General features: G+C 45.9%; 2 protein-coding genes across 2 annotated transcripts in view; one reads left to right on the plus strand and one right to left on the minus strand.

The window, feature by feature from the left end:
• The window catches only part of LOC103347276 (uncharacterized), a 366,450-nt gene that overhangs the window by 206,264 nt on the left and 143,344 nt on the right, over positions 1-16,842 (minus strand). The window contains 1 exon segment of the mRNA XM_089313651.1: positions 11,815-12,395. Coding sequence (XP_089169777.1) covers positions 11,815-12,395 — 581 coding nt within the window.
• LOC100339926 (elongin-A) lies at positions 11,606-14,362 on the plus strand. Its single transcript, XM_089314212.1, has one exon. It carries the CDS (start codon positions 11,769-11,771, stop codon positions 13,974-13,976), a length of 2,208 nt encoding a protein of 735 aa, XP_089170338.1. The 5' UTR covers positions 11,606-11,768; the 3' UTR covers positions 13,977-14,362.

Consider the following 16,842-nt stretch of genomic DNA (forward strand, 5'->3'; position numbering starts at 1 on the left):
AGTGAAATTGGACAGTTTTCCCTTAAGTTGGAGAAAGGGGGAAGTGTCTTTTTCTCACCACTACTTTTCAATATTATGGTGGAATTACTAGACAGTGCAGTAACACAAAGAAAGGATACAAAATGAATACATATTGGGAAGGAAGACATAAAACTGCTAGCAAATGTCATTATTGCATGTATAGAAAATTCAAAAGTACATCATAAGTACCCCTGGAACAATGTTAGTGTAGCAAAGTGGCGAATTACATGTACAATTTCATTGTTGTTCCATGTATGGGTAAGAGCTAGGATTTGAAATTTAAAAACAAAATTAAGCATCATTTAAAATTGCATCAGGTTAAGAAGCAAATCCCAATCTGTCTTTTAACTGGACAGTTCAGGCCATTAACGTTCAATGTGACTAATGAAAAGTGGTAACTTTGCCCTGCCATTTGCCAAAGATAAGTTCTAATATATGCTTTGAATTCCCTGTGATCTTTTGCTGTGAGGTTTCCTTCCTTTATCTTCTTTCATACTGATGACCGTGTTTCTGTGTTTCTGTGTGTAACACATCTTTAAGCATCTGTTGCAGGGCTGGACGAGTGGCGACAAATTCTTTTAATTTCTATTTGTTATGAAAAGTCTTTATTTCACCTTCATTCACAAATGATAGCTTTGCAGGATATAATATTCTGGGCTGGCAGTTGGAAAATGAAATTAAAAGGTAAGTATTTTGGTGCAAAAGAATTGAAATTCATGCATAGTTTTTTTAAAAGATGTATTTATGTATTTTAAAGGCAGAGTTACATAGAGGCAAATGGAGAGAGAGAGAGGGAGGCAGGGAAGGAGAGAGAGAGAGAGAGGCTTCCACCCTCTGGTTCACTCCCCAGATGGCCGCAAAGGCCAGAACTGCACCTGTCCAAAGCCAGAAGCCAGTAGCTTCTCCTGGGTCCCCCATGAGGGTGTAGGGGCCCAAGGACTGTTTCCTTGCTACTCTGCTTCCAATCCAGCTTCCTGTTACTTCATCCTGAGAGGCAGTGAATGATGGTTCAAGTACTTGGGCCCCTGCCAACCACACAGGAGGCCAGCATGGACTTCTTGGCTTCTTCAGCTTGGCCCAGCTGCGATTGTTTGGGGAGTGAACCAGCAGATGAAAGCATTTCTCTCTCTCTTTCTCTTTCTCTCCCTGCCTCCCTCCCTCCCTTCCTCCCCCTCTGTCACACTGCCTTTCAAGTAGATGAAAATATAAATAACCACCAGGTCAGAAAACATGTCACTATTTTTTAAAAAGTCCTTTTTGAGACTGAAAATAATATACGACTATAACATTTTGAAGAAAAACAAGGTACCTACTCCATTTCACTACCCCGTGCCTCAGTCTCATTCCCTGGAGGTGCCAACCTCAATTATTGTACCTGTTTATTTAGATATTTCTTTTCAGTTTCTAAATTACATATCACTGTTTCATGATGTATGAATGTTAAGCATTCACATCTGCTCAGGTGGAGGAGAATTAAACTGACTTACACTCTTCTCTCCCTATCCTTCCTTTATGGTTAGATCAATATTCGGTGATTATATATTATTAGTCCCATGCAAATAGTCTCACTGCAGAAACAAAAACTCCAGTGGTTATTTTTCTACTCTGTACAATGTTATTTTTCTTGGATTGAATACTTAGTTCCCTTTTATCAGATTACTATTGCTAGTTATGGCACTGATACATGTCAAACCACTTTCCATACCACAAAGCACATCAGAGAAGTTGCTCATGACACCTTTGTGCTCCAGGGGTGGCCTTCCTGGAGCTGCCACCCTTCTGCTCCATGATGGACAGCTGACTCTAACACCTGTCAGATGTGTGGACACCTTTCTGCATCAGATCCCCTGGGAACTTCCTTATTTTAATAGCAAATGTTCTCTTGAGTGAAGATTCATGAGAAATAAGTGTTACTAAGAATTTACATGCCTAAGAATGTCTTTATTCTATTTTTAAATTTGGTAATTTAAATGGGTATAATATCGCCATTCCTATCCCTGATCCTTTGCTTCAGATGTTTTTTCTTCTGTTAAAAGACAAAATTATAGGAGCTGATGTTCTGGCGTAAGCAGTAAAGCCACTTCCTGTGATGATGTCATCTCATATGGGCACTGGTTGGGGTCCTGGCTGCTCTTCTTCCCATTCAGCTTCCTGCTAATGGTATGGGAAAAGCAGCAGAAGATGGTCCAAGTGTTTGGGCCCTGCCACCCAAGTGGGAGACCCTGGTGAAGCTCCTGGCTCCTGGCTTTGGATCATCTCAGCTCCAGCCATTGCAGCCATTTGAGGAGTGAAACAGGGGATGGAAGACCTCCCTCTCTCTCTCCCTCCCTCTCTCTCTCTATCTCTCTTACTCTCTGCCTCTGTAACTCTGCCTTTCAAATAAATAAATAAATACGTTAAAACAAAAAAGGTAGTTGCTGCTCTGAATTCAGTCTAAAATAAATAAAAGTCAGGGTTCTCAAAAGTACAAAAGAAAAGACAGATGGAAGGAATATTACAACCCTTGAATTTATAGCACAGATCAAACAGTAGTGACTCAGACTGGGGAAAAATTTGCAGAAGTCAAATCTAATAAAAGTCTGCTATTGAAAATATTCAGAGCTCTTAAAATTTAACAATTTTTAAAAAACAAGTTTAAAAAGGCAAATATAACATCAACTCACACTTCACAAAAGATGATATGCAAATCAAAAATAAGCAAATGAAATTAAGGAATGGCAAATTAAAACAGCAATGAAATACCACTACATACAAATTGGGATAGTGAAAATCCAAAACACGGACCAAACTAAATTGTGGCTAAGATGTCAAGCAAGATAAACTCTCATTCACTGCTGGTGGGAATGCAAGCCAGTACACCACTTTGGAAAAGTGGTTTGGAAGTTTCTTACAACACTAAATATATTCTTACTTTTTGATGCAGCCATCACTATCCTTGGTATTACCCAAATGAATTTATGTCCACAAAAACCAGCACTATGCATTTTATTAGTAATTTCCAAAGCTTGGAAGAAACAACATGTCTTTCAGTAGGTGAATGGACAAGTAAATGTGGTATCTGATTCTGACCATGGAATATTACTCAGCACTAAAAGAACCCAGCTAATAGGACATAAAAAGCATGAAGGAAATTTAGGTGCATTTTACCAAGTGACAGAAACCAATCAGAAAAGGCTACCCATGGTAGGATTCCAACTCTACGACAATCTACAAAAGGCAAAACTATGGAGACAAGGGAAGAAGCAAGGGTTGCCTGGGGCTGTGGGGGAGTGAGGGAGGGATAAAAAACATACTGCTAGATTTTTTTGGGCAGTGAAAGTATTCTACATCATACTGTAATGACAAATACACATGCCATTATGCAATTTCACCGAGTATACTGCACCAAGAGTAACCCTATTGTAAAGTGGACTTAGAATGATAATGTTGTGTCAGTGTAGCTTCACTGATTTAACCAATGTACCGTTCTAGTGCGGGATGTTGATAGTGGGAGAAAGTGCACCTGCATCAAGGTAGAGGTGCACAGGGAGTCTCTGTATTCACCTGCTCAATTTGGTTGTAATCATAAAAATTCTCTAAAGTCTAATTTTTAAAAGCAATGACTGACTCTTAAACAAATATGTCAGGTCTAATAGACTCCTTCCTTAGTATCCTTGGTGACCCCTCAAATACCAAAATTCACAGATGCCAAGTCCCGTATATACTAAATGGTGTAGTACCTGCATATAACCTACACAATCCTCCTGTTCACTCTAAACCATCTCTAGATTATCATAATACCTAATGAAGTGTAAATGCTACTGTACAGAGCTGTTCTGGTTTGTTTATGGAACAATGAAGGGAAAAATCTATACACACAGTCTAGATGAAAGTTTTTTCCTGCATATTTGTATTTGAAGATACAGGATTTCTGCAGATGCAGAATCTATGGAAAAGGAAGGCTTACTCTATATTTAAGTGGATGTTTACCCCTTCAAAGTAGTCCCCAGGCAGGTAATGTTTGTTTTTTTTTTTTTTGACAGCCAGAGTTTGACAGAGAGAGAGAGAGAGAGACAGAGAGAAAGGTCTTCCTTCCATTGATTCATCCCCCAAATGGCCACTATGGCTGGCATTCTGTGCTGATCTGAAGCCAGGAGCCAGGTGCTTCCTCCTGGTCTCCCATGCGGGTGCAGGGCCCAAGCACTTGGGCCATCCTCCACTGCCCTCCCAGGCCACAGCAGATAGCTGGACTGGAAGAGGAGCAATCGGGACAGAACCAGTGCCCCAACTGGGACTAGAACCCGGTGTGGCAGCACCACAGGCAGGGGATTAGCCTAGTGAGCCACGGTGCCAGACTGGTAATGTTCTTATTCCATTGTTCAAAACATGTCTCAAAAGTCTATTTTAAAATTGTTTGCAATGTAGATTAATGAACACAATCTTCCCCCAGCCTAGGTTTACAAAAATAATATGTTGCCTGTGTAAAAAATTGGGACAGTGCATAAAGGCAAAAGAAAAAGGAAAACATTTTGATCACCCTCTTTAGATCTCCCCCCAAAGATTTAATGTGGAGTGGGTTGAAAACCTAGACCTTTCTTTCTTTCTTTCTTTCTTTCTTTCTTTCTTTCTTTCTTTCTTTTTCTTTCTTTTTCTTTCTTTCTTTCTTTCTTTCTTTCTTTCTTTCTTTCTTTCTTTCTTTCTTTCTTTCTTTCTTTCTTTCTTTTCTTTCCTTCCTTCCTTCCTTCCTTCCTTCCTTCCTTCCTTCCTTCCTTCTTTCTTTCTTTCTTTCTTTCTTTCTTTCTTTCTTTCTTTCTTTCTTTCTTTCTTTCTTTCTTTCTTTCTTTCTTTCTTTCTTTCTTTCTTAAACAGGCAGAGCTACACACACACACAGAGAGAGAGAGAGAGAGAGATTGAAAGGTCTTCCTTCCATTAGTTCACCCCCCAAATGGCTGCTATGGCTGATCAGAAGCCAGGAGCCAGGTACTTCCTCCTGGTCTCCCATGGGGGTGCAGAGCCCAAGCACTTGGGCCATCCTCCACTGACTTCCCAGTAAGATTTATTTATTTATTTATTTATTTATTTGAAAGGCAGAGGCAGAGAGAGAGAGAAAGAGAGAGGTCTTCCATTTGCTGGTTCACTCCCCAGATGGCTGCAATGGCCGGAGCTGTGCTGATGTGAAACCAGGAGCCAGGAGCTTCTTCCAGGTCTCCCACATGGGTGCAGGGACCCAAGGACTTGGACCATGTTCTACTGCTTTCCTAGGCCATAGTAGAGAGCTGGATCGGAAGTGGAGCAGCTGGGACTTGAACTGGCACCCATATATAATGCTAGCATTGCAGGTGGCGCCTTTACCCACTACACCACAGCACCGGCCCCAGTCTTTTTTTTTTAACATTTATTTTATTTATTTGAAAGGCAGATGGGGGATGGGGGTATCTTCTAGCTGCTGGTTCATTCCCCAAGTGGCCACAATGGACAGGGCTGGACCAGATCAAAACCAGGAACCAGGAATTCCATCTAGGTTTTCCACATGAGTGGCAGGGACCCACCCTCTGCTGCCTTCCCAGGCTCATTAGCAGGAAGCTGGCTTGGAAGCCAAGCAGACAGGTCTCAAATCAGAGTTCCAATATAGGATACCTGCATTTTTGGCTGTGGCTTAACTTAGTGCCCCACAACACCAGCCACAGTCCTGTTACTTAAAGGTGTATTGGTCAAATTGTTACTGCTTATGAAATAATAAGGGATTTTTTGATCCCAGATTTGGAGTTTCAGAGTCCTCTGATGGGGGGACAGGATGTGTGCAGAGGAAGGATCACATGGTGAGGAAGCAAGACAGGGAGACAAGGAGCATGCCCTTCCACCTTATAAAAAAGCACTGTGATCCCATCATGTGCTCCACCCTCACAATGTAGTCAAATCCAATCACTTCCCAGGGGCCCCACCTTCAAATACCACACCTGGATCAAGTTCATTCTTAATCCATTAATAAGCCCATGACACAAGGATCTCTGGGGAACACCAAATTGTGGTTAAAAAAAAAATTCCTTCTTCCAATTTCCCAACACAAATTTCTTAACAGATTTGACTACTTCTAGAATTCCAGTTCATCCTCAGGGACTGAACTGATAACAGGAAACAGCATTAAAAGTGTGTAAGGGTCATTGCACTATTATGGGGCACATCCCTACCTGTGCTCTGTAAGAGCCTCTTTTAGTCAGTGAGGGTTAACAAATCCCAAATTACGAATATGAAGAATCAAGTTGGAGGTGGAATTATGCTGCAGCGGGTTAAGCTGCAACACCAGTATCCCATGTGAGTCCTGGTTCAAGTCCCAGCTGCTCCACTTCCACTTACTTAATTTGTGATTATGTTTGTCTGATACATTTTGTCCAAATGTAATTTTACCACTGAAAGTTCATATCAAAGTAAAAAATCACTTAAAAACCTGCTTCCATGCTTTTCTGGTCTGTGGGTATAACTTCACAGTATTTTATTGAATTACTCTCTCATATTTCTCAAAGTAATTCTTCTCCTTTCCAGAAAACAAATACCATTAAATACATATTTCAAGTCACCCACCACACTTGACATGGTGCCAAATGCTAAATAGAAATTAATTCTTTTCATTTTTTCCCAGCCAGATGATTACTTAATTTCCTTTTTTGTTCAATCTTCCCTCTGCCCAAGCTTTATTGAGCTATAATGGACAAATTTAAAAACATGCTTATTGATACTTCTTGACAGGTTCATTTGATAACTCCCCCCCCTTTTAAAGGTTTATTCATTTGTTTGAAATTCAGAGTTACAGAGAGGGAGGAAGGCAGAAGGAGAGAGAGAGAGAGAGAGAGAGAGAGAGAGAGAGAGAGAGATCTTTCATTTGTTGGTTCACTTCCAAGATGTCTGCTTTAGCCAGGGCTGGGCCAGGCCAATGCCAGGAGCCAGGAGCTTCATCCAGGTCTTCCACATGGGTGGCAGAAGCCCAGGGACCTGAACATCTGCATCAACTTTAACTGTTTTTTCCAGACCATTAAGAAGCTGGACTGGAGGAGGAGCAGCCAGGACTTGAACCAGCACTCATATGGGATGCCAGCATCCTGGGAAGGCAGCTTTACCCACTACGCCACAATGCTGGCCCCAGTTTTTAATTTTATTTTATTTTTCAAACTACGGGTCTTGAAATCCAGTTAATTGGTTACAAGCAGCATAGTTTGGTGAACTGCAATTATCACACAGAATGCATAACAGGGAGGAAGATTCTATATTGCTTCAGGAAACTTTTGTTGCATTTACGTGTGTGTGTATGAATGTGCCATGGGTGGCTGTTTGTGTACCAAATCCTTCTTTAAGTTTATAGCTGGCCACTGTAAAACAAAGTTTGAAAGCAAATATCCAAACTGATATTAAGATATTCATCACTGGCCATTTTCACTCATCATTCTGAAGATATTGACAAAACAACTCTTGATAACAATGGAATATTTTCTAATTTGCCAAAACTAGCACTGACTAGTAGTCTTTCCCTCCTTTTTTAAATTTTTAATTTGATTTGCCTCACTTACAGTGCCATCTAGTGTATTAGGAGGGAAAGCACTTCATGGAATTTAGGTAGTCCCAAAGTTACTATCTTTCTCATAGCCAAGATGACACTCATCATAGAATTCAATCCAAACCAAATTTGCGAAATATAAATATTAAACAGCCATGGGCCATGTTTCTAAACATATGAGTTCTCAGGCTGGCATAGCAGGTTAGGCTACCAGCTGCAACAGCGGTATCCCATATGTGAGCCCAGTTTGAATCCTGGTTACTCCACCTTCAATCCAGCTCTCTACTAATGCTTCTGGGAATGCAGTGGAGGATGACCCAAGTGCTTGGGCCCCTTCCACCCATGCTGAAAATCTTCATGAAGTTCCAGTCTCCTGTCTTCAGACTGACCTTGCCCTGGCCTTTGGGGTCATTTGGGGAGTGAACCAGCAGATGGAAGGTCTCAGTATCTCTCCTCTCCCCCTCACTCACCCTCTATCCCTCCCTCCCTCTCCCTCTCCATTATTCTGTCTTTCAAATAAATAGTTTTTTAAATAAAAATAAAATAAATACAATAAATATACAAATTTTGAAGCTCTTGCTTGGTGTTTAGGTTCAGAATTTTAGACGTCAAGAAGCTACCTGGAGAGCCTGGGTCTCAGGACCCTCAGGATCCGAATAGCTAAGGGATGTTTTAAAGCCTGCAAATATCTGGGGACAGAACCCTGGCTCCTGGGTCAACTCTTCAAGAGCTCCTCTCCTTCAACAACTCCCTCTCTTCATTTTCCATTCCCACTCTTCCACATCCACTCCAGATCAGAGAGAAGCCACTATTTTAATTTGCCAAAAGCTGAGTGCCATATTAGCCAAAAACATTATTAGTGTGGTTACTGCCAATCTTCATTAGCTGACCTGACATAGTAACAAATGATATCTCTCAAAATTCCTCTGGTCTAATATCTCACTCTATTAGTGACCATTTGGAAGCAATTATCAGCTAGATTTCCTTCCATAAATTAACCATCCTGCTGCACCAAGAGTAGTGTATCTCATAGGAGATTCTGCATGTTAATTGCTGAATAGTCACAAAACTGCAGAAAATAAACCTAACCCAGCCCACATGCATGAAAGCTCTTTGAAAAAAACAAGGGTTGAAATGCACCTTAAGAGTTTTAGAAACTATATACATTTTAAAAGAGACTACACTTGACACTGACTTGCCCCATTTCTAATGATTTCCGTATCCCTCCATAGTTAGAGGATCTAATTGCATTGTCTCGTAATCACATGGGTCAAAGCAATGGAAGACAGAAACAGCAAGAGTGAGAACAAGAGCAAATATTTATCCTCTATGTCTATGGTCTTCTCCTTACAAAACCATCATGGGATTCATCATAGAAGCCCCACCCTACCAACTTAATCCATTCTCAACCACCCCACCCTTAATTGGAATAGATTACGACACTTAATCCATTCCTTTAAGACTTTGGAGATAAATGATTTAACACAACCACCTTTATAGGAAACCCAAACCTGTATCCAAACCATAGCAAAATTCAAAGGAGTTACAGCTAGGTCTTCAATGTGGATGGCAGGGGCAAGGTACATGGGCCATGTTTGACTGCTTTCCAAGGCACATTAACAGACAGCTAGATTGGAAGCAGAAGAGCTGGGACAAAAACAGATGCTCCCATATGGGATGGGGCATCGCATGCAATAGTTTAACCCAGGAGCCACAACATCAACCCTGCAAATTCTTTTTAGAATCCTTGTAGTTGTTTAAATAATGAATCATTAACCCAGTGAGCACAAGTGATCAGGATGGGTAGGAAAGGGAAACTCCAGTGCGGGGGGTGGATGGACCTCCGGATGCTAAATAAATTCGAGCAATGTTGACCATATTCTTCAAAAATATAAGCAGCCTAACAAAGAGGCTTGTGCAGAGTTTTGATAACATTCCTGGAGAAGGATAGCTGTTCCCACTCCAATCAAGTCTGTCCGTGGTCTTCATGAGTAGAATCACAAAGTTTGCCAAAGAGTACTGATCTCTATGCCAGATGAGATTAAAGGATGGTTCAGTCTGTTAGAATTCTGTTTGGTGATCAGACCACTTCAAAACTGGTTTTCTACCACACCAGTCGTGAGGCTGCTGGCACTTGGGGTCATCAGGCCTTGGAACAATAGTGTCCCTTTTACTTTGAGACAAGTTTGGTGGAAATGTAGAATTTAGTGAGTGTAGAGAAGAGATAGAGATAAAGAGCCACTACTCAAACACATAAGTGTAAAATATGTGAGATGGGCTTCGGATATCTGAAACACAGAATGTGGTCTTAAAAACTTGTTAATTAAAGGAGTGAAGTTTGCCAGATATACAACATCTTTCTACCCATGTCATTCAAATTAGCATTGAAGATGATCTTCTGACTTGAAAAACTACGAATGAGCCACGCACAAATGGTCATTTTCAACTGGAAGAAATGCCATGCCTGTATAATGGACACAATTAGATGCTCAATTAATTTCTGTCTACCAAAGAAAGGAGGCTCACAAGTGAACATCTAACTGAGGGGTCTCATTTGCCTGTTTCAATAGTCGGGCTGTTTTCTTCTTCCTTCATTTCCTTGGTGGGCTATTGTGTCACAAGAATGCCTGCATTATCAGATTCAAAATTGAATCCTATGATACTATAGCCTGAGGAAAAGGAAGCATTGAATATCATTCCCAGTTTTAGGCCCAGAAGATGCTTAGGAAATGTCACTTTATATACACCACATGCAACATTAGTGCTTTTAATTTCCTTTTTACGGGTGCAATGGAGATTAATTTGCATGCACTCATTTCAATTTCTGTAATAAGATCTGAATTTTGCATTAAGCTTTCCAACTCAAAAACAAACAGTTAAAAAGGACACATCTCTTCTTTCAAAAGTTTTTATTATAGTTCTATTTTGCAGTCCCTGCATCTAATATTCAGTTAAAACCTTGAAAATATACATATATACCCATAGGTTCTAATTTTTTAATTTGTTATTTTGTTTGTTAGCTGATTCTCTATGGATTCTACCACGAAATTCTTCAATTTCAAATGCTGCACAACCTGAAAAAACACTAGAACTATCAAAAACAATAACTACATATCCAGGAAGAATATTTATCATATAAAAAAGGGGTCAAAATGTGTCAACCATGCTCAGGAACATAAAACAAGTACTAGATGCAAAGGGGCGTTTGTTTTAAATAAGAAATAGAATTAGCTAGATATATTTCGAATTTCAGAGCAGCCTGTACAGCCCAATAAACACAACACACTTACAGGACCTGTTATTAAAACACTGAAAAAGCATAAGGAATTGTAATCTCTGTGTTACCAAAGCTCATGCTTAACACTATGAACCAGTTGCAAAATAACTCCACATTGAGGGGTGCTAGAGGAGCCGATATGGTGCCCATGGCATCCTCCTAGTTGAAAGCAGAGGGCTAAACCCCCTTTCAAACAGGAGCAGGAGAATGATGGGGTCTGGCTCAGGCTTTAGGGCTAACGTTCAGGTCATCTGAGAGAAGAGAAGGGCCATCCCATTCCTCAAGAAGAATGGATCCGTGGCCCGCTGTCTCCCACGATGGGGCGGGGTGGCGGACAGCCGGACGCCCGGCCACGGGGCCGACTTCTGCCCTCAGGCGCTGATCCGGTGCACGGCACACACGCCCCTCCACAGAGGCCCCAATTCCTTGGCTTCTATCCAAGGGTGCGACTCCATGGGGGCTTGGGCTGCTGAGTTTCGGGGCGGGTTCCTGTCACTGAGCCTCTCACTCGGAGGGGAGGGGACTTGGCGCGCGTTTCCCCGACCACCTAGAGTCCCCGTTGCCCATCTCCAAGGGGGCATCACAACTGGTGGAGCAGGACCCTGGGCAGGCTCGGTCTTAACAGTGGTCCGGACTGCGAAACCAGTCGATCAATCAATCAGGAGCGGTGAGGGCCTCGGGCAGTGGGCGGGGCAGCGCAGGGACAGATGCTTGCCCGCGGCGTCAATCAGGGCGTGACCCACTGGCGCCGGCAGGGGGTGGAGCCTAAGGCTATTCAGGGTCAGGGTCTGCAGCCAGAGCGCTTGAGCCGCCAGGCACAGCACACCACCTGCACCCGCGGCCCTGCCACCCGAGGGCCCAGGAGCAGGCCAGCCCAGCGGCGCTCAGCAAGACCCCGGCGCCCCGCATCCAGCCAGCCGCTGCCCCGAGCCAGTCCCCACAGCCATGGAGGCAGAATGGCCGCTGCAAGAGGTCAGGCGGCTGCACGCACGCCTGGCCGCCAGCACCAAGCCCCGGAAACTCCGCAAGTATCTGAGAAGACTCTCGGCCCTGCCCATGACCGCCGACCTTCTGGCACAGACCCGCGTGCGGAAGACCGTGAAGGGCTTGCGAAGACACGAGATCGTGGGCAGCGTGGCCAGGGACCTGGCGGCCCGGTGGAAGAAGCTGACTCGCGTGCAGCCAAGCCCTGGGCGGGCCCAGCAAGGCTCGCCACCCAGCCACTCGCGAAAGCGGCCGTGGGCTGCTCTTGACGACGACGACGACGACGACGAGGAGCAAGCAGACAGAGGCGCACCAGAATCCGGGGCGGCCGTCGGCAGCCAGCCCGCCAAGCCTGCCCACGGACACAAAAGGCCCAGGAGGTTCTCCGAGCTCCAGCCGCGGACACTCGAGTCTCCTTCGCGCCCGCGCCCAGCCTTGCCGCGCTCTGCCCGCCCAGCCCAGGAGTCCCAGGAGTCCCAGGAGTCGGCGAACGCCTCCACTTGGCAGGAGGAGGACCCTGCACCTGCCGCGGGCCTCCGCCAGCTTGCAGAGAGGCCCGCGAGGGCCCAGCACCACGGCGCCGGCCCCCTGCCGGAAGAACACCGGGAAGAAGCCCAGGGCAAAGCGGCGCTGAGCCAAGGCCAGACCCTCAAGTCGACCCCCAGGGAGAACGGCCCGCTGAGGGCCAAGGCAGGGGAGGCGCCCCCTGCCTCCCTCAGCCAGCTCTCATCCAGGGGCGTGTCCCGGGAGGAAAACTCCAGAGGCGGAGCCAAGGGGAACCCCCCAGCCTCGGGGGTCCCGGCGGAGCAGGCCTCAGGGCGCCCCCGCACTCAACTTTGGTCCCTCCCGCAGCTGGCTGCAGATGAGCCCGGCAAGGCCAAGCGCAAAGACTCGCGGGCAAGCCGGGCAGAAAAGACCCGGCAACACCCCCAGAGCTTCCAGCTCGGAACCGGGCCAGAAGACCCGCGGCCCGGGCTGCAAGACATCTCCACCCACGTCGAGGCCGCACATGGCCAACTGGCAGCTCCTACTTTGGCGAGCGCGTCAGGAGGCCTCCTCCCGCAGGCTGAGGAGCAACCCAGCGGCGGCGGGGAGGAGCTACCGCACCAGCCCAGTGTGTCCTTTGAAGCGTACCTGACCTACGACCAGCTGGAGAAGAAAAAGAGAAAGGCGGGGAGACCTTGGGCCGCCGCCCTCCGAGGGAAAGGACCTCAGCCAGCAGAGCCCACAAGCCACGGTCCAGGAGTGGACTGGGTTCAGAAAGGCCCCGAGGTGACCCACAGCCAGCAAGGGAAGCTGCAGCCGGCTGGGGCCCATGCGGCCAAGCTGGAAGACTCGGCCCCTGCCGCCGCACCCAGCACCCAGGCCAGGGACGGTCCCTCTCACCGGATGGCTTTCTGCCCACCCAGGAGAAAAGCGCCCTCTGCAGCCCAGCAGGAGGAAGACGCTGGATGTGCGGGTCGCAGAGTCCATCCGAAGATGCAAGTCTATGCCGGTGCCAGGCACTCAATCCGAGGGATGACGGAGAGCCAAATGCGCATCCCGGAACTGGAACCCATGGCGTCCCCCTCTGCTGGGAGAGGAGTCCCTCACAGCCACCTGGGACCTCTGCTGGAGCAGCACACGCCTGAAGAGCTACAGCGTGCAGAGAGAGACAACCCCGAACTCCCTGAAGAAACAGATCCCTTATGGAAAAGGCACTGTCACCGAGACTTTAAGGGTGAGAAACCGGCAGAGCAGGAGTCGTGGCGGCAGATGTACCTGCGCCTTCAGAGCGCCCGAGAGCGGCACCTGCAAGAGCTCACGGCCGTCATCCGAGCTACACACGCCAGCAAGCCCAAAGGCAGGCAGACCAAGATGATCCGTTTCCACGGGATGCCCGGGCCTGCTGGGGATGATCCCGGGAGGCAGGACGCGCTGCCAACAGGAGGAGCGAGTGCCCCGCGTGCCCCGGGCCCCGCAGGAAGCGACCGGGCTCCCCGCAGCACCCAGCACAGCGACAGCAGCCTCTCTCCCCCTCCAGCGGACAGGCCAGCCCAGCTGGGCCCAAACACAAGACTTGCTACCTGGGCGCCTGGGGGCAGCACCAGAAAGCAGGCGCCCAAGAAAATTGCCCCTCTCATGGCTAAAGCAATGCGAGACTACAAGAAGACACTCTCCCGCAGGTGAACCCAGGACTCGCCGCGGACACAGAGGGGCGGCGAGTGGGGGAAGTCAAGGCAGTGTGCGTGGGGCCAGAGAACTCCAAAGAGAAACCAGTCAGTCAGTCGCTCTGGGGGAACGGTGGGTGGGCTCTGAATCCTGCCAGTTCAAAGCCTCTCCTGGGATCCTGCCTGGGGGACACTCGGATTCACAGGGTGGCATGCCTTAGATTCCACGAGGTGATTAGGATCAACTGTCCTCGAGTTAGTAACTGGTTCCTTTGTACAGTATGAAATGGTTGGAGTGAATGTGTATTCCTGGATTGTGTATTCATGGACTAATAAAGACATAAAGCACTCAACCTGGACCTCTGTGTGTGTTTCTCTGTGTGTGTTTCTGTGTGTCTCACTGTCTCTGTGTGTGTGATTTCTCCTGAGAGTAGATTTGTCCTTCTCCTTCTTGGAAACAATGCTGCTCTTTCGAGTCCTGGCTGCTCCACTTTCAATGTGGATCCCTGCTAATGACCTGGAAAAAGCTGCAGAGGATGGCCCAAGTGTTTGGGTCCCTGCAGCCACATGGCACATCTGGAGGAAGCGCCCAGCTCCAGGCTTCAGCCTGCTCCAGTGCTAGCCACTGCAGCCAACGGGGGAGTGACCGAGCAGAAGGAAGACTGCTGGGTCTCCGCCTACCTCAACTCGGACTTCCAGACAAATAAGTAACAATCTGAAAAAAGGAAGGAAGGAAGGACGGAAGGAAGGAAGGAAGGAAGGAAGGAAGGAAGAGAGAGAAAGAAAAGAATGAAGAAAGGGAGGAGGAAAGGAGGAGGTAGGGAGGAGGAAGGCAGAAGGCACGAAGGCAGGAAGAAAAGAAAAAGTATACTGTATCTCTCTACAGTCCAAGTTCCATTTTTCTGGTTCTATCTTATGATGACCCCTTCTGTTTCTCTTCTCTTTGTGCATCTGTTCTCCTGGAACTCCTGAAGCATGTTTAGGCTTACCTCTTTTCAAGGTCTTGTCTCCTAATCTCATCTTCTTGGTCATTTCTGGAATGATGGATTTCTGCTGTCCCAGAGTGGTTGGTCACCTGCTCCTGTTTCTTAGCACTTTCTCATCAGATGCCAAGCTTGGCAAGACCTGGATTAGACTGTTTTCTGGAAAAGGTGCTGTGTAACGTTTGGGTTATCAGAGAGAAGAGAAGGGCCATCCCTTCCCTCAAGAATGCATCCGTGGCCTACTGTCTCCCACGATAGGTCGGGGCAGAGGACACATGGCATGGGGCTGACTTCTGGCCTCAGGTGCTGATCCTGGGGATGGCACACATGCCCTTCCACAGAGGCCCCAATTCCTTGGCTTCTATCTAAGGGTGTCATTCCATGGGGGCCTGGGTTGTTCAGTTTCAGGGTGGGTTCCCATCACCTCAAACTCTTAGGGGAGCTGGCAGTCTTTTCTTTGTATTTCAAGCTAGATAGTGTCTGGGGGATTTCTTCTATTCATTCATGTCATCATATGCAATGACTTACGCACTTTTTATATTTATCCACTGAAATTTTCAAGTAAGAGACTGCATCTGGGGCCAGCCTTTGGTACCTTGTGTAAAGCTGCTACCTTATTTTCTGGCATTCCAAATATGCACCAGTTCAAACCTAAACCACCCTGAAAAAGGATGGTTACAAATGTATCAGGGTGATAAGATATACAATTTTGCTATTTAAATGAAGAACTAACAAAATTTATTTTTTAGAAAAGAAATGCAGTAAGGATATTGTAATAAATCCCAGTTACTGGCATGGATTGAGGCGTGGGAGGTGGGGAATAGAATGGCTGAGTAAGGATGGGGAGTGGAGCAGTATGAGGAGGGGTCTCTATGAGTACCAATGTGGCATTAGCATAGTGTTCCAGTTTACTAATCAATCTCTCTCTCTTCCCTGTCTTCATTCTTCCAGGTTGGGGAAGAATGTGGTTCAACAAACAGCCACAGCTTTTTAAAAGAGAGGCATAAGGCTGCAGCAGTGGTCAGTAGTGAAATGGTTAATCTTCCTTGTGTAAGAGCTGAGCATTAAAACATAATAGTTACTTAAAATTCAGCTTCGCTTTATGGTGATTTAGAGTTTGTTTAATTAGTATTTAGACCTGCACATTGTTTATAGCTATAGGTATTTTAATAGATGCTTAAATGCTTTTAATATTTAAAGTTTAATAAGCTTCAGTTCTTTGAAGAAAAACACTGATGTAATTAAATTTTCAATTGCTCTGTTTTTTTTTAGGGGCCCACACAATTAATAAAAGCTAAGGCATTAAACTATGCTCATTTTAAAAACTAGTCAACCACCTCATTATTTGGCTAACCCTTACACTAGGTATCATTTAATATAAAATGATCACCTGGACAGAGTAGCAACTTTTCTGAAGTCCATATGATGACTTGGAGAATAAATGAAAGTGACTTTGTTTTATGATGATTTTGTGTGTACACATGAAGGTGTGGATAAAGTAAGGCTTTCTAAAAAACACCCCTATGCATTGATACTAAATATTATTTGGTTTTGATTGTGTGATCAAATTAAAACACCGAGGCCAGGGCCGGCACTGTGGCATAGTGGGTAAAGCCACTGCCTGCAGTGCTGGCATCCCATATGGGCACCAGTTTGAGTCCCAGCTGCTCCACTTCTGATCCAGCTCTCTGCTATGGCCTGGGAAAGCAGTAGAAGATGGCCTAAGTCCTTGGGCCCCTGTACCTGCATAGGAAACCAGGAAGAAGTTCCTGGCTCCTGGCTTTGGATCAGTGCAGCTCCAGCCATTATGGCCAATTGGGGAGTGAACCAGTGGATGAAAGACTCTGTCTCTGTCTCTGTCTCTCTGCCTCTGCTTCTCTCTGTGTGTAACTCTGCCTTTCA

This window comes from Oryctolagus cuniculus, chromosome 15 (assembly GCF_051225735.1).
Source record: "Oryctolagus cuniculus isolate XC-2025 breed Fujian yellow rabbit chromosome 15, ASM5122573v1, whole genome shotgun sequence".
Lineage (NCBI taxonomy): Eukaryota > Metazoa > Chordata > Mammalia > Lagomorpha > Leporidae > Oryctolagus > Oryctolagus cuniculus.